At 49.9% G+C, this 22,788-nt stretch overlaps 1 protein-coding gene and 1 pseudogene across 2 annotated transcripts; both read left to right on the top strand.

The window, feature by feature from the left end:
- The first annotated feature begins 1,794 nt into the window (after window positions 1-1,794).
- LOC309641601 (17-beta-hydroxysteroid dehydrogenase type 6 pseudogene) lies at window positions 1,795-8,835 on the top strand (annotated as a pseudogene). The gene has a single exon. The product of its transcript is annotated as a 17-beta-hydroxysteroid dehydrogenase type 6 pseudogene (transcript).
- Window positions 6,518-21,205, top strand: LOC309641595 (retinol dehydrogenase 16-like). Its single transcript, XM_082421725.1, has 5 exons — window positions 6,518-6,643; window positions 15,891-16,273; window positions 18,383-18,641; window positions 19,500-19,663; window positions 20,218-21,205. The coding sequence occupies exons 2-5, from the start codon at window positions 15,961-15,963 to the stop codon at window positions 20,433-20,435; spliced, it is 954 nt and encodes a 317-aa protein (XP_082277851.1). The 5' UTR covers window positions 6,518-6,643; window positions 15,891-15,960; the 3' UTR covers window positions 20,436-21,205.
- Window positions 21,206-22,788: the final 1,583 nt, after the last annotated feature.

The raw sequence follows: 22,788 nt of genomic DNA on the forward strand, positions 1-22,788 counted from the left end.
TTGTTTATCCATTGAAGGAGGGGATTTTTTAAAAGTCTGCTAATTGACTTTTTTAAGTGTGGTAAAATAAACATAACATCAAATTTACCATTGTGGCTATTTTAAAGTATACAGTTCAGTAGCATTAAGTGCATTCACATTGTTGAGCAACCATCACCACCAACCATCTCCATGGAAGAAGATATTTTTAATTTTCAGTTTCCTTAAAGCCTCCTCTAGAAAAACTGTTTCTCTACTCATGACACTTTTGACACCAAATGTGTAGACTTTTCTCCCCCAAACCAACCAGTTTTCCAACTCTCCAGACATCAATTGCGTGTTCTGTAATTTAATTCAATTCTGACACCAACCACCTGGAGTTAGTGTCCAACTCCACAGGTTTAAGGGCTCAGTTTCACAAGATGCTCCTCACTTTAGATGCAATCAATGGGTTCCCCTAGGTACCCACACTTCTGTCCAACGTGACTGCAAAGACAGGTGTTCCCACAACCCCCCTCCTGGCAATTTTGATAGTTTGCTGCTGCTTATGTTTACTGTTTTATTATAAAGGATACAAATGAACAACCAGATAAAGAAGTACATAGGGTGAGGTCTGTCCCTGTGGAGTTGGAATGCACCACCCTCCTGGCATTTGGATGCATTCACCAACCCAGAAGTTCTCTGAACCTCATAGTTTAGGAATCTTAATGGAGGCTTCATCACATAGGCATGATCAATTATTAATTTAATCTCCAACCCCACTCTTCTTTCCAGAGGATGGTGGGAGTGAGGCTGAAATTTCTAAGCTTCTAGTCAAGGCTTGGTCTTTCTGGTGACCAGCCCCATCCTGAAGCCATCCTGGAGCCCACCAAGAGTCATCTCATTAGAACAAAAGACATTCCTATCACCCAGGAATTTCCAAGGGATTTAGGAATTCTGTGTAAGATGCTCCTATCACTTGCATCACTCAGGAAATTACAAGGATTTTAGGAGCTCTGTGTGAGGAACTGGGTCCAGAGACCAAATATTTATTATGTCACACTTCCACTCACACATAAGATCACTCCTAGGTCAAGAAATCTGTCATGATGAGCTGTGACGATGTAAAATTGTGTGTGTGTGTGTGTGTGTGTGTGTGTGTGTGTGTGTGTGTGTGTGTGTGTGTGTGTGTTTTGACAGGCCTTGCGGCCTGTGGGATCTTAGTTGCCTGACCAGGGATCGAACCCAGGCCCCCGGCAGTGAAAGCGCCGAGTCCTAATCACTGGACCGCCAGGGAATCCCTAAAATGTGGTTTACTTTGATTTTTCAGACAGTTCTACTCTCTCTGTTTAGGATCTCAGTTTCTATCCTACAGCTATCTCTTTTCAGTAAGGAGTCTTCTGAGAATTTTCACTTCTTTCTCCATGCCTTTGACCCATGCAGATGGAGGCTCTATTGGACCAAGCACCCTCCAGAAAAACCCTAGTTCTGGCTTCTATTCTCTCCACAGGGACCACACATTCTAACCCATGGTCATTTCCATTCCTCTCAAGACCGCATTTTAGTGGCTCAGTCCTGGGTCTCTGAATCTTCTACCCAGGACCTTTTCCCTCCCACGTGGAGAAGTCACCCCCTGCCGCCTTACCGCCACCTGCTCCCCAGCCCTCCCCCCACCCGCCCCCACCACCCAATGTGTATTTGCAGCAAGAGGAAGTGATGGTGGTTCCTTCTGGCAGAGGCACAGAGGGAAAGCTGCTCCCTCAGGAAGGAATGAGTGATAACTCTGCAGTTTTCATGTGGGTGTTTTTCTTTGGAGGGAGGAGGGAGGCAGCTGGAAAGAGAGACTGGAAGGAAGGGAAAGAGGGAGGGGTAGGAGCCCAGGCTCCTTGCCAGCCTGGGCAGGAGGAGGAGGGCAAACAGCTTTGCTCCAAGCAACGGGAGCAGCAGCAGCAAAACAATTCCTGGAAATTTACTCTTTTTCCTTCCTCTCCCTCCCCCACCATTTTCCCCCCCCAAAATATAGACAAGACATTGTAATCACAATCAGAAAGGAAGGAAGGTACCAGGAAGGAGTTATTGGAAGGCACAGATAAAGGCAGGCAGCTTCCCAGGGTTGGGAGGGCCAAGAGCTTGTGTCTGGACCCTGGAGGAAGGGGTGGGGTGGGCTGTTCCAGGAATTGCCCCACTTGCCTGGCTTGTGTGGCAAAGGACCCTACTTTGTGTGCGAGGACAGGTGGATTGTGGACAGGTCAAGGCTGAGGAGTTTGGCAGCCATTGCACTTCCTTCCCCAGCCTGAGCTTCCAGAAGCTCACTGAGTGCAGAAGGCAAGTCCAACCTCGGAAGTTGCTCTGCCCTCCTGCCATGGCTTTGCCCCACACCAGGGAGGCAGCCTTGTCTACCCAGGGACACCAGATCGGGAGCTCCCCAGGCTCCCCAAAGATGGATGTGGCCCAGTGACCCTATCCTTGCTCTGCTCGGCTCTTCCCTGCTCCCTCACTCATCCCGGAGACAGTAGCGAGAACACTAGCTTGGGGACCAGACCTGGCTTTGACACCTTGTCCCACCACTTAGTAGCTGTGTGACTTTGGGCAAGTCACTTTATCTCCCTGAGCCTCACTTTCTTTATATGTAAAATGAGGATAATGGTGCTTCCTCGCGGGGTTACTGTATGAGATACATGACATTGTATATGTAAAGTGCTTGGCATAAACACGCCCCATTTTCCACTTCTTGGAGATGAGGAGGGAGAAATCCCTTTTTTGTGGAATTGACCTTGAGATCGTCTCCCTAGTCCCACCAACACTAACCATTTTTTTTTTCTCTCTGAACTGGATCAACACCAGCTTCCTCTTTTATTTAGTATCTGACATTGTGTTTCTTACACAGAAGCTCAAGAACCCCAAATGCCGCTATGAATCACCACAGAAGAGATGGAGTAACAGTGACGGCTCACAGCTATTATTGTTACATTTGCCAGGCATGATTGCAACGCGCTTTCCAAATATCACCTCATTTAATCCTCACAACAACTCAATGAGGTGTGGGTGCCATTGTAGACAAGGAAACTGAGGCACAGAGAGATTAAACAACTTGCCTGAATCTCTCTGCTAGTAGTTCAGTAAACTCTTATTGCAGGGATTCTTGACCTGGATGCTGGCACCTAATGGCTTTAGGTGGTCTGTGAACTCACCGAAAAGTATGTACAAAATCTTGCCTGTTGTGTTGTCATTTTTATGGGGCTTCGAGCCTTCCTTTGGTGCTCAAAGGGGTCCATGATGGGGCTTCCCTGGTGGCGCAGTGGTTAAGAATCCACTTGCCAATGCAGGGGACATGGGTTCGATCCCTGGCCCGGGAAGATTCCACATGCCATGGAGCAACTAAGCCCGTGCACCACAACTACTGAGCCTGCATCCTAGAGCCCATGCTCTGCAACAAGAGAAGCCGTGACAATGAGAAGCCCGCGCACCGCAACGAAGAGTAGCCCCCGCTTGCCTCAACTAGAGAAAGCCCATGAGCAGCAACGAAGACCCAACACAGCCAAAAATAAAAACAAATAAATAAATTTATTTTTAAAAAAGGGGTCCATGATGTCCAAAAGGTTAAAAATGACCACCCTAGAAGAGCTTCTCATGGATAGGGGCTAGGATAAGAAAGTGGGGTAGGACCTACACTTCCATGAAGGGGACTCAGCCCTAGGAGTTCTGGGATATTTCTTGGTTGGGGGAGAAGCCCCCTTTATGGAGGCTGAGAGATGTGTGGGATGATCTAGGGAAGGGCTTGAGAAAGGGAAGATGAGTTGCCTTTGCTCCCAGCCCTTATCCTTCCACAAGATGAAGGACAACTGTTTCCTCTCATGGTTTCCCTCTTGGGAAAGTGTGTGTGGGGATGTGCACATTAGTCTAAGGAAGAGGAAGCTTGGAGAGACTGAGAGAGACTGGAAGGGCCCTGGGTACCATTCCCCCAGGGAAAATCGGCCCCACCCAGCAGCCTCTTGGAATGCCTCAGTATTCCGTCCCCCCACCCCCACCTTCACTTTTCCATCCCTCCCCTTTCTTCTGTTCCTCTCTCAGATTCCCCCACCTCCTGATCCGAAGCACCTTCCCTGGGTCTCTGTAGACGTGCTAACAGTCCCTTTCTGATTCCAGATTTATTGTTTCTACTAACTCATCTTGAGCACCTAATGTGTGCTGGACAGAAATTCCCCTTGAATTTTCTAGTGCTTCCTGAGGCCCCAACTTCCTAAAGTTTCACTATTTTGATGGCAACATATGGATTCGTAGACTCCTGGAGAGCTGGAGTTGAGAGGACTCACTGAAGTCATCTGGATTCCCCTCCCCCATTATAAAGATGAGGGAGATGGAGGCTTCGGGGAATTTCATCTTGTCAGACAAGGTAAGAAATGCAGGGGAAAAGGAGAGTGGAAGAGGATGTTGCGGTGATCATTCATTCATCTCTGTCAGATGCTAGGCACTGCCAGGTCCTGGAAATACAAGAAGATGAGACTCAGCGCTTGCCCTCCGGGGGATCTGAGGCAGCAATTCTCTAGAATTCAGCACACACAGCACAGTCCGTGTGGCTTCATTAACATGAAACCATTGCTTCAGGCTTAACCTGGAACTTCTGGATTTCACTAAATCCAGAAGTCACTAAAGAGGGTGAACAGGAAAATCTTGAGGACTCCATGCCAGAGATCATGGAGGCTGGTTGGCCAACCAACATCGTGCCATTTCTCTTCCCCCCAGACAATGATTATTGAGCCATTTTGTAGCCCCGTGGGGAAAGGTATTCAAGAGGTTTGGGCCCACCTCCGGGAGTCCTCTCCAGAGAGTCAGGGAAGAGTGGACTGATTAGGACCCTGGTTTCTGCTAGCACATCCTGAAGGACACAAACCACCGATGCTTCCTGTAGCTCCCTTCAGGAGCCGGTCACAGTGGAGGGAGAACCACACTGACAAAGAGGTCCTCCTCCTCAAAGTCCCTCAGAGCCTCAGCATGCCTCACCCCCGTCCCAGTTTTTTTCTCCTGGGGGGTGAGGCAGGTCCAGTTGGTGACTTGAGCAGGGACTGGAGCCCAATCCATCAGAGGCCACAGGGGTGCGAGTGGGGAGGCACCCCACTCATCATAATTCTACCCCCTTTAACGAATGGTATCCACCACCACACCATGAAAGCCCCGCCATGCACAACTGTTCTCGTCCAGTCTCTGGTCCTTTCTTTAGTCTCCTGAGGGGGCAGCTCCCTCCTCTTCTCCATCATCACCCTGATACAACTGACCTGATTCTTTCCAATTATTGAGCTTTACAGCACTCCCTGATCGGGGGAGGTTTGCACACCCCATCCCATGATCCCTGTTCAAATCAGTCTTTTCTGCCAGTCTTTTCTCAGTGTCTGAATGGTCTAGATTCAGGGTGTGGTGCCAGGCAGGGCAGGGCCTCACTCAGCACAGGAGGGGCAGAGGGCAATGTAGCCGGGCACCCAGGGCTGTGGGCAGGGCATCTTCACAGAGTGAAAGGGGAACAACTGTTAGACCAGCTTTGTGTGAGTCCTTCCAACAACTGGCCCAGCATCTGGGAGACGTCTCACCATTGCGTGTGTCACTCCCATTCCCTTCTTGTCCCCCCCATTCCCTTCTTGTCCCCTCTCTTTGCCTCTGAGATCAGACACCCCCACTGTTCTCCTGAACACCTTTCTGGCCCAGAGAACCACTTCATCAGGAGAGACCTTATTCTCGTTTGCCTTCCCCTTCGAATCCTAGAGAGGCTGAGAGGGACTTAGTCTTTCAGGAGTGAATTCCGTGAGCTGAGCCAGAGGAGGAGACCAGGCTCAGAGACTAAGCCAGCTGCCCAAGGTCACACAGCTGGTTGGCAGCAGAGCTGGGTTTTGAAGCCACTTGTGTCTTGATTCCATGTGTATTCCCCTTGTAAGAATCTCCAGTAGGTAAGGGAGACCCTGGTCCCAGGCTGAGCAGGAAAAAGGGAAGAAGATAGTTGTGAACCATGAAACCTGGGATATAAGGGTTACAACGTTTGGGCGTGGGGTGGAGAGGGGAGAGGTGGGTAGAGGGAAACAGGGAGGAGTGGGAGGACCAGGAAGAGGTGGTTGGGAAAAGTATTGTCATTCTTAAGAAGTTATGTTGGAAATGCAATGACATGTATTAGAAATGCTGTGAGCGTACCAAATAGCATGCGTTTGGGGTTAGAATCAATGATACTCACCAAAGAGGGTGAACAGGAAAATCTTGAGGACTCCATGCCAGAGAGCCTGGAGGCTGGTTGGCCAACCAACATCGTGTGTGTTCTTTAGTCCTCCAGTTTGAACACTAGCCTGACTCGAGTTTCACCCCAGCCTGTCTGTGTCTGTCCCCTGCAAAGCCATGTGGCTGTGCCTGGCGGTCCTCGTGGGCCTGTACTACCTCCTGCGCTGGTACCGGGAGAAGCAGGTGGTGAGCCACCTCCAGGACAAGTTCGTCTTCATCACGGGCTGTGACTCGGGCTTCGGGAACCTGCTGGCCAGACAGCTGCACCTGCGAGGCTTGAGGGTTCTGGCTGCATGTCTGACGGAGCAGGGGGCCCAGCAGCTGAAAGGCCAGACGTCAGACAGGCTGCAGACGGTGATCCTGGATGTCACCAAGACTGAGAGCATTGCTGCGGCCACTGAGTGGGTGAAGGAGCGTGTCGGGGACAGAGGTACCACCCACATTTCTCAAGTCTAATTCCTCTCTGTGAAGTGGAGACCCCTTGACAGCTCCCTGGGGGAGATTCCCAAGGTGTTTTCCAGGACTTGAAGTCCTCCCTGTGTTCTTCTCCTCACCCAGCTTACCAGCCAAGCCTCTTCCATCCCACACCCACCTCCCAACCTTGAGGCTCTGCAGCCTGGGGGCGAGTTTTCCCTGATGAGAATGTGTCCTTGCAGACTTCCTGTCTGGTGTCCCCTCCTCCCTCAGCAAAAGGTCTGGGTTTCTTGATGCTGAGTGACCACGGGGATCAGGGCGCAGATTCTGGAGGAGGGGTGGAGATGGGCGCTCTGGCTGGAAGGCTGCATGGGGGGCTGGGGGGCAGCGCTGGAGCTGAGCTGAGTTCTCAGCACTTGATCATGTTCTTGCTGGTGACCCCTAGTCATCCGACTTGTGTTTAAATGTCACGCATTTTTCAGACGTCGACACTGATCTGTCAGGATTTGTCTAAGGAAGGTCAGAAAACTACTATGGGGTCACTTTCTCTTTTTCTTTTTGTTTTTGTTTTTTTGTTTTTTGTTTACTACAGTTCTGTCTTTTTTTATTGGTGAGGGAAAGAACATTAATTTCTTTTATCTTAGTATAAATGTAAAACATGATCATTGTGGAAACGGAAAAGTACAGGGATGAAAATCAAACTCATCCAAAATCTCACCACCCAGAGATAAGTACTGATAATATTTTGACATACATGGTATTATATTTTGCATATAGTGGTATCTTAATTCTTCTCATTAAAAGAAGTTAATACATTTTACAATATAATAGAAAAATTTCAAAAACATAATTTTTAATAATGGAATATTGTATCCTTTAGAATAACATTACTTACTAAAGCAGTACATCATGATGTAATATGTAATGGTTTCCTAGATTTTATTCATTGTGTTGAACGTAAATGACGTCTTGGTAAAATTTATTTACCAAATTTTCTAGTCTGTAACCATGCATATTTTTTGTTTGTTTGTTTGGTTCTTTGGTTTGTTTGTTTTTGCCTTAAAAAATTTTTTTTTACAATTTTTAAAGGTTACATTCCATTTACAGTTATTACAAAATATTGGCTACATTTCTCATGTTGTACAATAATATAACCCTGTATGTTGATTGGGTCTTTGGTGTCAAATATGGTGGGAGAATATACATTCTTACAAGGGCAGACTTGGTACAGAGCAGGGGAGGGACTAACTCTGTGTATTAATAATTCCAACACCCTGTACCCAACTCCCCTGACCCTGCTTTTCTGCTCTGAGTTCTGTTAGTTGGTTAAGTCTTTAAATTCTTGGTACATGTCTCCGAGACTTGCAGAGAGGTTCCCAGGAAGCTGGGTGACCTGTGAATAGAGGGGCTTAGGGCCAGAGTAGCCTCCTTAGGTGGGAGGAGAGGGTGGATTTTTCTGGGACAAAGTGTAAATTCCGATTTGGGGGAGGGTGGTTAATAGAGGCAGCCCTGCCTCCCCCTGAAAGCCTACCCCATGGAATTCCCCAGATTCCTGCAGGAACACTGCTCAGTATTGATGCGGGTATTTCAAGGCCAGGCCCTAGAGGTCAATACCAGGCCTGTCAACATGTTCTCCCAAACCTGAGATTTCAGGTCTGTTTTACCCAGCCAATCTCCACCCAGATATTACTCATCTTTTTGTTTTTGTCTTTTATCCATTGTCTCTTTTAATCCTCTCTTCCCCTCCCTTCCTCATGGTCTATCTGTGTGTCTCTCTTTCCCTCATACTAGCTGTTGGTCACTCAGTCCTAGCTGTCAGAAAATCTGAAAATGTAGGTGAATATTGATAATGTCTGGAAGGACAACATGGTCTGTGAAAACCCAAAACTTCACCCTCCGAGTTCCAGATTATGGACCCACTAGATTTCCTCAGCCTCTGTCCCTGCCTTCATCCAATCTGGGGTGCTTGCCCCTTGTCACCAGGCAGTGGGCTGGGCGTGAAGACTGAGTCAGGAGGGCGGCGCACCTTCTGTCCTCCAACCGCTTACAGGGTCTGGTCTCCCCAGACCCGCAGGCAGCATGTTGGTCTCTGTTCCAGCCGTTCCCCCTGCGGCCTCTCTCCTAAAGTCCTCACTGGGTGCAAGGTGACTTGGAACCACCGCTGGGTCCTCACTCACGGGCCCAGCATGGTGTTGCCCTCTCGCCCTCACAGTTCCCAGGACTCTGGGGCCTGGTGAATAACACCAGCATCTCCATGTCCACTGCACCCAGTGTGGCTGACCAACCAGGACTCCATGAAGATACTGGACGTGAACCTGTTGGGGGTGATCAAGGTGGCTCTGAGTCTGCTGCCCCTAGTGCGGAAGGCGAGGGGCCGTGTAGTCAACATCTCCAGTGTTGGGCCGGGTGTCTCTCTTTGGTGGGAGCTTCTCCATGTCCAAGTACAATGCTGAGGCCTTCTCAGACCCCCTCAGTTATTGGCCTGGGGGGGATGCACTTCCTCTGTCCTCCTGCTTCTGTGCTCTGGGGAAGCCTTTTACAGGGGTTTCCTGTCACCAGAGAATTAGAGGCCCTTCCTTCCAGGTCCCTCTCTCCTGCTCTGTGTAGGTCTTTCACTGGGAAGCACCTTTTTGTCTTTTGGGTGTCCAGGTGGGTGCGAGGCCTAAGGAGTTTGATTCAACATATTCCTGCCTTGCGTGAGGGTCCACAGTCACCAAGTGTCGGAGGCAGAATTGGAACTGATATTATTTGGCTGTGCAGCCCTTCCATATGTTCAACTGCTGTGGTATTTAGGTTCTGGGAGCCCTGTGGGGAGTATACCCCATGAAGCCATTTATCCAGGGAGCTACTTAATCATATCTGTGGGAGAGACTCTACGGGCTGCAGGGAGAGGGTGCTTTTAATTGTGTGGAGCTGTGTCCACAGGCAAGGTGATGTTCCTTAGAGGAACGATGGCCAAGGGGTTACCAGGGTGGGAGAGGGGAGAGAAGGGACTGAGGAGTATGGGAAAGGTAAATTGTGCCTAGTTTGGTGTTTGATTAGAGGTGAGGGGAAGAAGAGGAGATAGCATTTAAGTGGTGCCTTGCCTCATAAGTGGTAGGATTTAGTGCTAAGAATTATAAGTTTGTAAAATATTTGGAAATATATTCAAATTTTATACAGAAGTAATACCATCATCATAACATTTCTTCTCCTGGCTTCTATACTTTACAACTTTCCAGAGGTTTCCAGTTACCCAACACAGTTTAATTTGGTGACTTTGTTTTTTGGTGCATGTCTGTGTTTTGTTTTGCAAGACCTCTGAAGTCCTTGCCCCTCTCACTGTCTCCCTTGCAGGAGAGAGCTCTCTACTTTGGGGTGAAAATAACTATGATCAAGCCTGGTCAAGATGGCTATGTCCAGTACTGAGGTGCTTTCTTGAAATTTCCAGGCTGCATAGGATCAGGCCATCCCAGAGGTCAAGGTACTCTATGGGGAGACATTCCTGGCCTTAGTTGAGTGAGCTGTGGACCTTGGGGAGAAAAGCAAACCCTTGTCTGGAAGCCTGGGTCCATGATTATCACCTCCTCCAGTCTCAGGTCCATCCTCCGGGCTCTGACTCACCCACACAATGGGGACATGAGCTCCATCCCCATGGTCTCGTGTGGTCAACTTGTAACATAAGGAAAGTATCCAGACTTGGTAGACCTGGGGACCAGTGTCTCATCGGAACCCCTTGTTATCTGTAGAGAAAACTGAAGCCAAAAATGGAAGATACCCGTACTCATGGCAAGTTGGTTTTCAGGTGCGTATGTTTCTAGTGCTTGTAGAGACCTTCAGTTTATGCAGTGCACATATTCTCAGGAATAGAGCAAGAGGGGGTTTAGTGTGGAGTGTGACCCCGGGGTAAGAGGTGGGACACACTGCTTGAGTGATTTTTAACATGATTTGGCGGGACCAAGAATTTTTTAGAAACTTTTTCCTGAAGTTGATCTAAAAGTGGGAGGATTGGGAAGTGAGGATATATTTGTATGGCGTCTCCTTCTGGATAGTCATGAAGTCAATTGAAATACTGAAGCCAAGATGATCTGAGAATATCTCCTCATGAGGGACTGCATGGATCATGCCCTGACGCCTGCCACCCCCAGATCCAATACTCACCTGGTTGTGATGGCATGGTCATCTATCTCCCCATGAGCTACTTGCCCACCTTCCTGGTTGATTCCATGATCTACTGGAGATCCCCAAGGCCTGCTAAGGCCCTGAAACCATCAACTTGAAAAAAAAAAACCACAATGTAAGAGCTGTGAGTTGAGTTGATTTAGTGTCTTCCTGAGTACTATGGCCCAGGGTAGAGTCTCTCAGATACCTCTGAGGACCTGCCCCGAAGAGGCAGAAGGAGAAACCAGCAACTATGTGATTTTGGTTGAGGGGTATGTGCAATCAAGCATACATCTAGGTAGAAGGTTACTCCTAGTCACAAGGAACAGATATCTCAGTTAATGATTTTCGTGCTTTCTTAAGTATGGAAAAATGCAAGATTCCATGGTAATAAAGAATTTCTCCAGAAATATTTCTAAGGGCCTGTTTGCTATTTTCCCAGAGCAGAGTTCCTCATCCTGATCTTTGTTCTGAATTCCTTTCAAGGTATACTGTAGGTCAGCAATGTAGTGACTAATGACTTAATCCTTGTAGAACCGGATGATGAGTGACATTCCTTGTTTTTTATAACCAAAGACTGGGGTGCATGGTAGGGGGGAGTTGGGGACTGTGTGGGGAGGGGATGCATCAGAGGCAGGGAAATAAAGTAGAGAGAGGGGTTCTCATGTCACCAGGGACACCCATCCCACCTCAGTCCCCATCTCCTCCTCAGGCTTCTCTTGGGACATTACTTAGGATTCTGGGGATATTAGGAAGAAAGGAACAAGTTTTGTGGCTGAGGAACAGGGGTCGATAGCTCACGTCTGTGTCCTGTTCCTTGAGTGGCCTCTCAGTGCCTCATGATCCACATGCAGCTGTGAAAAACCCACACTTTGGGGAGGGTGTGAGCAGCTGGCAGGGTCTCGGCCCCCCACCCTCTGCCCCTGTCCACCTCTTCTGGGTGTGCCTTGGCCCTGGCCAGTCTCCCCCTCCCACGGGATAAAAGTGGTCTGGGGGAGGTAAAGGTCCCTCCCCCGCGAAGATACCTGTAGACAGGGGTGTGTGTGGAGGGTGACCACCAGCCTGACACATCAGCCTAGGTGCCAACTCAGCAGACCTTGGCTGGAAAAGGGCTGTCCTCAGTAGGGGTCCTGACAGAGGACACAGAAACCAATTTTTGTTTTGTCTTGAAACCATGCATTTCCATTGATTATATTTTCCTGAAAATAAAAGTTGAAAAGTTTACGCAGGCCCAGTGATTGAGACCGATGCCTTGGGCAGCAGTGGGTGTGTGCCTATGAGAGGAAGAGTCAGGTGACCTCACAGAGGAGAAGGGGTGAATGGGATGACCTGAGGAGGGATTTGAAGAGGGAAGTGAGGTCATCCTTCATCCACAGAAGTGAGGGGCTAATGTGTCTTTCTGGGGCTTATCAAGTGACATGGGTTCGCAGGATTAGACACAGGATGGACAAACAAGGAGAGGTGTCTAAGGGACAGGTGGGGCCCAGACCCTTCCCTGGGGACATCTAGTCTCTCTCTCACCAGAAACCTCTCTCTGTGGTCCTCCCTCTGTCCCCTCCCTTAGAGTCACCACCGTCCATCCACTGCCAACCCCCGGGTCCCCTGGTCCAGATCCCCTCCCCCAACTCTCCAGTAGAGGAGAATGGGAGTCACTTCTGGACCCCAGCCTTATGTTTTCTGTTAATCTTTACTGAACACTTACTGTGTGCAGGGCAGGAATTCCCTTGATGTCCCAGTGCTTCCTGAGACCCCGACTCTTTATGTGTCCACTCTTCTCATGATGGTCTGAGTATGGACTCAGTGGAGAAGACATCTGTTCAAAGTCATACAGATTTCTGGGCTGAGTACAAATTGGAGTGGGAGGGACCTCTCCAAGTGTCAACTAAAAAACCTGAATATTTTTCTCCTTTTGTTCAAAGTCGAGGGTATGGAGCCTTTAGGGGAACCTTATGTTATAGAACAGTATCACTATTTTTGAGCAGAGAGTGAGTTCAAAAGTTGCAGGGCCACTGAAACTCAAGGCTGTAGTGAGCGCTTGGTGTCAGACAGGGGACTGCTGAAGAGACAAAGATGGCTAGGAGGTTCCTCAAGGATCTCTGAGTCCTTCAAGGCTGTCATGTCAGCCCCTCAAGGTCGATCATGTCTACCTCTTAAATGCAAAGCTACAGCTTCATACTTGATCTGAAGACCCCAGATTTTCATATTTTTATTTATACACACACACAGAGAAACACACAGAGCCAGATTCCAAACCAACTGAAATCAAATAAAGCATCATTGATTCACTTTATGCCCTGGGGCTGTGTGTTCAGGAGGTTTGGACTCACCCCCAGTAATCCTCTCCAGAATGTCAGAGAAGTTGTGAGATTAAAACCCCTGGCCCTCCTTGCTGGTCCTACACGGGGCTGGGGAGGCAAGGGCTGCACTAAGATGGGTTCCACGGCCCACAGTGTGGACTGTGACTCAAGGGCCCCAATTCAGACAAGATGGAACAACAAATGCATTGAAAAAGAAGTGCAATGCACACCAGCCCACGTCCTCAGCCTAGACCCTCAGCACAGCCCCATTTCTCCTCCTTCCAGGCTGCCTTCCTTGGAGAGGGAGCCAGGTCTTGTCTGATGGACCTTTGCAGGGGCTGGAACCCATGCCATGAAGATCCAGGGGAGTGCCACAAGGAAGCTGCTGTCACTCTTTCCCTCAGCTGTCCTGGCCCTTTGTGAGTCGCATAGTTGCCCTTTGTGCAACCCTCATCCCCTGTGAGCACCAGATCTTCAACACCTGAAGGCCCTGGTCTGTTTCTACATTTTTGGGTCTCCACTCCAGACAGTGGAACTGCGTATGTGTAGAGATGGAAGCAAGCTTGCACAGTTAGCCCTTACTCTCCACCCCTTCCAGCTCCCCCAGTTGTTACCTACACCTCCTCCTGTTCAGAGGACTTGTCCTGTGTGGAGAAGAGGGAGTGGGTGGGAGATGGCCTTACGCTTGACAGTGGTCCCCACTGAGATGCTGTTGGGCTACGCCCGGGGGTGTGTGCGTCAGCTCCAGCTCACATGAGGGTCACAGGTGTTGTCCTGGAATCTGGCCCAACTGCCCTTCCCAGGACATAAGGTGCAGAGATTTTTGTCAGTGAGTCTCCCTGACAGGGTCGCCTCTGAAGGATTTCTTCTTCTGACCCCCGCAGCTCCCAGGTGAGTGAGTGTCACCCCAGGCTCCTTTCTCTTACTGCTCCCTCCTGACCTTCCTGTGGTTGTTCCCACCTGGAATGTAGTCTGAAGCTCCTGAGACCCTCACAAGCCATCATATTAATTTCAGGATTCACAAAAGGGAAGCAGATGGCATGAGGGCTGGAACATGTCTGCTGCATGGCCCCTTGGGAGTTTATGGTTGAAGGAATTCGTGGTCACTGAGGAAAAAACCCTCCTGTTTCTTCCAAGTAAAGAAACCACGACCTTCTCCCTTAGCAGGGTTTGTGTTTGCCTAGGATTTGCATGTCACCCCAGCTTCCTGACAGTTTCGAGGGCACCATCCTTCATCCTTGCCTTCTTCGTCCTCACCCTTTGGGAAGCCCCTGTAGGAGGGTCCTGGTGGTCACCCAGGAAGCAGGCACAAGCTGGTTTCTGCAGGACCAGCCTTTCTATTACTGCTGCCAACTCCCACCTGAGGGACAAACACTTTCAGGACTACAGTCAGCTCCCTGCACTTGACAGTTCCCACTAAAGGCTGAATCTGTGCCCCTGTCTGTCTTTGTTCGCTGCTGGGGTGGGTTCCAGGGGCATTTGAGCCTCTGTTTGCTTGGGGAATCAGCTCCTTCCCTCCCAGTGCCTCTCGTATTTCCTGACTTACCAGTCGGAGCTGTGGTAAGTGTGGACAGTGAGGAGATGCCCAGCGCAGTGAACCAGGCTCCTTCTGTCCCTGCCCCACTCACCAGCTCTGTGCCCCTGAGGGGTCCACCCCTGTTACTGAATGTATCCTCCACCTCACTGTGAAAGTCCCTGCATGCACAGCTGTTCTGGGGTCCAGCCTCTGGTCCTTTCTTTAGTCTCCTGAGGGGGCAGCTCCCTCCTCTTCTCCATCATCACCCTGATACAACTGACCTGATTCTTTCCAATTATTGAGCTTTACAGCACTCCCTGATCGGAGGAGGTTTGCACACCCCATCCCATGATCCCTGTTCAAATCAGTCTTTTCTGCCAGTCTTTTCTCAGTGTCTGAATGGTCTGGATTCTGGGTGTGGTGCCGGGCAGGGCAGGGCCTCACTCAGCACAGGAGGGGCAGAGGGCAATGTAGCCGGGCACCCAGGGCTGTGGGCAGGGCATCTTCACAGAGTGAAAGGGGAACAACTGTTAGACCAGCTTTGTGTGAGTCCTTCCAACAACTGGCCCAGCACCTGGGAGACGTCTCACCATTGCGTGTGTCGCCCCCATTCCCTTCTTGTCCCCCCCATTCCCTTCTTGTCCCCTCTCTTTGCCTCTGAGATCAGACACCCCCGCTGTTCTCCTGAACACCTTTCTGGCCCAGAGAACCACTTCATCAGGAGAGACCTTATTCTCGTTTGCCTTCCCCTTCGAATCCTAGAGAGGCTGAGAGGGACTTAGTCTTTCAGGAGTGAATTCCGTGAGCTGAGCCAGAGGAGGAGACCAGGCTCAGAGACTAAGCCAGCTGCCCAAGGTCACACAGCTGGTTGGCAGCAGAGCTGGGTTTTGAAGCCACTTGTGTCTTGATTCCATGTGTATTCCCCTTGTAAGAATCTCCAGTAGGTAAGGGAGACCCTGGTCCCAGGCTGAGCAGGAAAAAGGGAAGAAGATAGTTGTGAACCATGAAACCTGGGATATAAGGGTTACAACGTTTGGGCGTGGGGTGGAGAGGGGAGAGGTGGGTAGAGGGAAACAGGGAGGAGTGGGAGGACCAGGAAGAGGTGGTTGGGAAAAGTATTGTCATTCTTAAGAAGTTATGTTGGAAATGCAATGACATGTATTAGAAATGCTGTGAGCGTACCAAATAGCATGCATTTGGGGTTAGAATCAATAATACTCACCAAAGAGGGTGAACAGGAAAATCTTGAGGACTCCATGCCAGAGAGCCTGGAGGCTGGTTGGCCAACCAACATCGTGTGTGTTCTTTAGTCCTCCAGTTTGAACACTAGCCTGACTCGAGTTTCACCCCAGCCTGTCTGTGTCTGTCCCCTGCAAAGCCATGTGGCTGTGCCTGGCGGTCCTCATGGGCCTGTACTACCTCCTGCGCTGGTACCGGGAGAAGCAGGTGGTGAGCCACCTCCAGGACAAGTTCGTCTTCATCACGGGCTGTGACTCGGGCTTCGGGAACCTGCTGGCCAGGCAGCTGCACCTGCGAGGCTTCAGGGTGCTGGCTACGTGTCTGACGGAGCAGGGGGCCGAGCAGCTGCGGAACCAGACGTCAGACAGGCTGGAGACAGTGATCCTGGACGTCACCAAGACTGAGAGCATCGCTGCGGCCACTGAGTGGGTGAAGGAGCGTGTCGGGGACAGAGGTACCACCCACATTTCTTTTTTCTGTTTATTTCTTCTCTCTCTGTGAAGGGGAGACCCATTGACAGCTCCCTGGGGAGATTCCCAAGGTGTTTTCCAGGACTTGAAGTCCTCCCTGCATTCTTTACCTCACCCAGCTTACCAGCCAAGCCTCTTCCATCCCACACCCACCTCCCAACCTTGAGGCTCTGCAGCCTGGGGGAGAGTTTTCCCTGATGAGAATGTGTCCTTGCAGACTTCCTGTCTGGTGTCCTCTCCTCCCTCAGCAGGAGGTCTGGGTTCCTTGATGCTGAGTGACCAGGGTGATCGGGGTGCACTTTCTGGAGGAGGGGTGGAGACGGTTGCTCTGGCTGGAAGGCTGCATGGGGGGCTGGGGGGCTGGGGGGCAGCGCTGGAGCTGAGCTGTGTTCTCAGCACTTGATCATGTTCTTGCTGGTGACCCGTAGTCGTCCTACTTGGGTTTAAATGTCACCCATTTTCAGATGACAACATTGAGCTGCCAGGACTTGTCTAAGGAAGGTCAGAAAACTACTTAAGGGTTACTTTCTCTCCCTCTCTCTCTCTCTCTCTTTGTTTTCTGTTTTTCTTCTTTTCTTCTCCTTTTTTTTTTTTTTTTTTTTAATTACTACAGTTGTGCCTTTGTTTTGCAGGGGAAGGAGAGAACTTGAATTTCTTTCATCCAAGTATAATTTAAAACATGATCATTGTGGAAACTCAGAAAAGTGCAGGTATTAAAACCAAACACTCTCAAAATCTCACCACCCAGAGATAAGTACTGATAATATTTTGACATAGTATTATATTTTGCACATATTAGTATCATTTTCTTTCCACTAAAGAAAGATGTACAGATTTACAACATAATAAAAATTTCTTCAAAAAATTAATAAATTATGATTGAGAATATACTACCCTTTAGAATAGCATTACTTACTAAAAAGTACCTCATGGTATGATACATAATTATTTCCTACCTTCTATTCATCATATTCAACATAAATGATATCTTGGCAAACTTCTTTCTACCCAGTTCCCTACGCTATAACCATGTATGTTGATTGTGCCTTTGATGACAATGGTTGGAAAATATTCTTCCTACAAGGCACACGTGTTACTGAGTAGGGGAGGAACTCAACTCTCTGTGTGGATACTTCTGGCAGCCCTACCCCATCCCTCAATAGTCTGCTCCTGCCACCCTGAGGTCTATGGTTACCAAGTCTTTAAAACCTTGGGATTGTGTCTTTGATACTTGCAGAGAGGTCTCCATTAAGTTGGATGAATCTGCACCAAGGAGATGGGGCTAGAGTGGACTCCTGTGTGGGTGGGAGGAGAAGATGGAATTTTCTGGGGTAGGGGGTGAACTCTGTGCTCTGAGGGTGATGGGTAAACAGAGGCAGCCTTGCCTCCTCCTGAAAGCCTACCCCCCATGGAATTCCCCAGATTCCTGCAGGAACATTGCTCAGTATTGATGCGGGTGTTTTAAGGCCAGGCCCTAGAGGTCAATACCAGGCCTGTCAACATGTTCTCCCAAACCTGAGATTTCAGGTCTGTTTTACCCAGCCAATCTCCACCCAGATATTACTCATCTTTTTTTGCCTTTTATCTACTGTCTCTTTTATTCCTCTCTTCCCCTCCCTTCCTCATTGTCTCTCTATATTTCCCTCTCTTTCCCTCATACTGGTTGTTGAGCACTCAGTCCTGCAGCTATCAGAAAATCTGAAAATGTAGGTGAATATTGATAATGTCTGCAAGGACAACATGGACTGTGAAAACCCAAAACTTCACCCTCCGAGTTCCAGACTATGGACCCACTAGATTTCTTCAACCTCAGTCCCTGCCTTCATCCAACCTGGGGTGATTGCCCCTTGTCACCAGGCAGTGGGCTGGGCGTGAAGACTGAGTCAGGAGGGCGGCGCACCTTCTGTCCTCCAACCACTTACAGGGTCTGGTCTCCCCAGACCCTCAGGCAGCATGTTGGTCTCTGTTCCAGCCGTTCCCCCTGCGGCCTCTCTCCTAAAGTCCTCACTGGGTGGAAGGTGACTTGGAACCACCGCTGGGTCCTCACTAATGGACCCAGCATGGTGTTGCCCTCTCGCCCTCACTGTTCCCAGGACTCTGGGGCCTGGTGAATAATGCCGGCATTTGTACGCCCATGGCACCCAATGAGTGGCTGACCAAACAAGACTTCGTAAAGATGCTCGACGTGAACCTGTTGGGGATGATTGAGGTGACCCTGAGTCTGCTGCCCCTAGTGAGGAAGGCGAGGGGCCGTGTGGTCAACGTCTCCAGTGTCATGGGCCGTGTGTCCCTCTTTGGTGGAGGTTACTGCATGTCCAAGTACGGCGTGGAGGCTTTCTCAGACTCCCTCAGGTAATGGCCTGGAATGGAGGCCCTTCCTCTGTCCTCCTGCTTCTATGTTTCTGGGGGCCCTTCTACAGGGGTTTTCTTTCTTTAGAGACCTAATGGCCCTTCCTTCTAGATCCCTCTCTCCTGCTCTGTGTAGGTCTTTCACTGGGAAGCACCCTTTTATCTTTTGGGTGTCCAGGTGGGTGCAAGGCCTAAGGAGTTTGATTCAACATATTCCTGCCTTGCGTGAGGGTCCACAGTCACCAAATGTCGGAGGCAGAATTGGAACTGATATTATTTGGCTGTGCAGCCCTTCCATGTGCTCAACTGCTGCGGTATTTAGGTTCTGGGAGCCCTGTGGGGAGTGTACCCCATGAAGCCATTTATCCAGGGAGCTACTTAATCAAATCAGTGTGGAGACTCCACGGGCTGCAGGGAGAGGGTGGCTTTGATGTGGGGGATCTGATACCGCGGGCAGAGAGATGCTCCCTAGGGGGCAGGCGGCCAGGGGGTTAGCAGGGCAGGAGAGGGAAGAGAGGGGACTGGGGAGTATGGGAAAGATAAAACGTGCAAAGTGTGGTGATTGATTGGAGGTGAGAGGAATAGGAGGAGATAACATTTAAGTGATGCCTTGTAGCACAGCTGGTAGGATTTAGAGCTGATAGGCACAGGTATGTAAACTAATTGGAAAAATATTCACACTCTATACAGAAGCAATACCATCATCCTGAGTTTTCTCCCCCTGGCTTCTGTACCTCACAACCTCTGAGAAATTCCAGCGTATCCCACCCCAATCCTATGTTGGTGTCTTACTGTTCTTTCGTGTTTTGTTTTGCAAGAGGACCTCTGAAGTCTTTGCCCCTCTGCCTGTCTCCCTTGCAGGAGGGAGCTCTCCTACTTCGGAGTGAAGGTGGTGATGATTGAGCCCGGTTACTTCATGACCAATATGACCAGCCCTGAGGTGTTTAATGGAAGCCTCCAGGCATCATGGGATCAGGCCAGCCCAGAGATCAAGGAACTCTATGGAGAGAAGTTCGTGGCTAACTGTGAGTGAGACCTTGGGGAGAGAAGCAAACCCTTGCCTGGTAGCCTGGGTCCATCATTAGCACCTCCTCCAGTCTCAGGTCCATCCTCCAGGCTCTGAGTCACCCACATAGCGGGGACATGACCTCCATCCCCAGGGTCCCGTGTGGTCAGTTGGTGACCCAAGGAAAGGATTCAGACTTGATAGACCTGGGGACCAGTTTCTCTTCTGAAACTCTTTTAATTTGGGAAGGAAACTGAAACCAGAGAAGGAAGACACCCGTGGAATCATGGTAAGCTGGTGTTAGAACCAGCTTTTTTCAGGTGCCTCAATTTCTAGTGTTTGCAAAGACCTCCAGTTTATGTAGTGGACATATTCCCAGGAATAGATCCAGAGGGGGCTTAGTGTGGATAGAGATCCTGGGGTAAGTGTTAGGACACACTCCAATGAAATCCATGGATTTGATTTGGAGTATGATTTTGGAAGAGAAAGGAATTTTTAGAAACTGTCAGGTTGATCTGAAAGTGGGAGCATTGGGAAATGAGAATATTTTGGATGGTGTCTCCTTCTGGACAGTCATGAAGACGTCTAATTTATTGAAGCCATCATGGTCCGGGAATCTGTCCTTGGTGACCGACTGCATGGAGCATGCCCTGACTGCCTGCCACCCCCGCACCCGATACTCCCCTGGCTGGGACGCCAAGCTCCTCTACCTCCCCATGAGCTACATGCCCACCTTCCTGGTGGATCTCATGATGTATTGGGGTGCCCCACGGCCTGCTAAGGCCCTGTAACCCAAGACTGGGGTGCATGGTGGGGGGAGTTGGGGACTGTGTGGGGAGGGGATGCATCAGGGAGAGGGAAATAGAGTGGAGAAAGGGGTTTTCATGTCACCAGAGACACCCATCCCACCTCAGTCCCCAGGCTTCTCTTGGGACATTACTTAGTTCTCTGGGGATATTAGGAAGAAAGGAACAAGTCTTATGGCTGAGGAACAGGGCTCATTATCTCACGTCTGTGTCCTGTTCCTTGAGTGGCCTCTCAGTGCCTTATGACCCACATGCAGCTGTGAAAAACCCACACTTTGGGGAGGGTGTGAGCAGCTGGGAGTTTTCAGTCCCCCCTGCTCTGTCTCTGTCCACCTGTTCAGATGTATCTTTCCCGTGTCCGGTCTCCCTCTCCCCCAGGATAGAAATGGACAGGGGAGATAAAGGCCCCTCTTGCCTGAAGGTATGTGTTGACAGTGGAGGGTGACCACCAGCCTGACTCATGAGCCTAGGTGCCAACTCAGTAGACCTTGGCTGGAATGGGATCCTGTCAGAGAACAAAGAAACCGGGTTTTGATTTATCTTGGAAACAAGAATTTCCATTGATGATTTTTTCCTTAAAATTATAGTTGAAAAGTTCACCTGCTTGAATGCATGCTAGAGCTTCATGCTTAATCTGAAGACTCCTGTTTTTCAAATTATTATTTATACACGTAAACACTCACATACACACACACAGACCCAGCCAGTCACACCAAACAAACTGAAATCAAATAAAGTATCATTGATTCACTTTATGCCTTGGGGGTATGTTTTCAGGAGGTTTGGACTCAGCCCCAGGAATCCTCTCCAGGATGTCAGAGAGCTTGTGAGATTACAAAGCCCTGGCCCTCCTTGCTGGTCTTACAGGGGGTACAGGGCTGCACTGACATGGATTCCATGGCCCGCAGTGTGAACTGTGACTCAAGGACCCCAATTTAGACAAGATGGAACAACAAAAGCACTGAAAAAAGAAGTGCAATGCACACCAGTCCACGTCCTTACCCTAGACCTTCCATAGATCCCTATTCCTCCTCCTTCCAGGCTGCCTTTCTTAGGGAGGGAACCAGGTCTGGTCTGATGGACGTGTGAGGGGGCTGGAACCCATGCCATGAGGGTCCATGCGGCTGTCACACGGAAGTTTCCCTAATCCTCCCCTTGGCTGTCCCAGTGGTTTTTGACAAAGGATCAGTGATTCCCAACTGAAAATCTCATCTCCTCCAAGTATCAGATATTCAGTGCCTGAAGGCGGGATTTGTCTCTCCATTTTGGGAGCTCACTCCAGTAGGGGGACTACAGACATGTAGGGCTGGAAAAGAGCTTGCACAATTAGCCCTCACTCCTGGCACCTTCTAGTCCCCTTTGGTTACCTACGCCTCTCCCCCCTTCAGGGGACCCAACCTGGGATGAGAAGAGGGGATGGTGTGGGATGCCCTGTCCTTGACAGTGGTCCTACTGAGACTGGGCAGAGCGACCCCTGCTCCAGCACAAACAGGCTCACAGGTGCGGCCTCGGAATCTGGGCCAGCTGCAACTCCCTGGACCATAGATGCAGAGATCTTTGTCAGAGAGTCTCCCTGACAGGGTCGCCTCTGAAAGATTTCTTCTTCTGACCCCTGCAGTTCCCAGGTGAGTGAGTGTCACCCCAGGCTCCCTTCTCTTACTGCTCTCTCTGTACCTTCCTGTGGTTGTTTCCACCTGGAATGTAGTCGGAAACAGCTGAGACCCCCAGGAGCAGTCATATTACTTTCAGGGTTCACAAGAGGGAAGCAGATGGCATGACGGCTGGGACGTGTCTGCTGCATGGCCCCTTGGGAATTTATAGTTGAAGGAATTTTTGGTCACTGAGAAAAAAAAATCTCCTTTTTCTTTCAAGTAAAGAAACCACAACCTTCTCCCTTAGCAGGGTTTGTGTTTGCCTAGGATTTGCATGCCGCCCCGGCTTCCTGACACCGTTTCCACACAGTTTCCAGGACATCATCCTTCATCCTTGCCTTCTTCGTCCTCACCCTTTGGGAAGCCCCTGTAGGAGGGTCCTGGTGGTCACCCAGGAAGCAGGCACAAGCTGGTTTCTGCAGGACCAGCCTTTCTATTACTGCTGCCAACTCCCACCTGAGGGACAAACTTTCAGGACTACAGTCAGCTCCCTGCACTTGACAGTTCCCACTAAAGGCTGAATCTGTGCCCCTGTCTGTCTTTGTTCGCTGCTGGGGTGGGTTCCAGGGGCATTTGAGCCTCTGTTTGCTTGGGGAAGCCGCTCCTTCCCTCCCAGTGCCTCTCGTATTTCCTTACTTACCAGTCGGAGCTGTGGTAAGTGTGGACAGTGAGGAGATGCCCAGCGC

Source organism: Balaenoptera physalus (assembly GCF_965194825.1).
Source record: "Balaenoptera physalus genome assembly, chromosome: 13".
Classification (NCBI taxonomy): domain Eukaryota; kingdom Metazoa; phylum Chordata; class Mammalia; order Artiodactyla; family Balaenopteridae; genus Balaenoptera; species Balaenoptera physalus.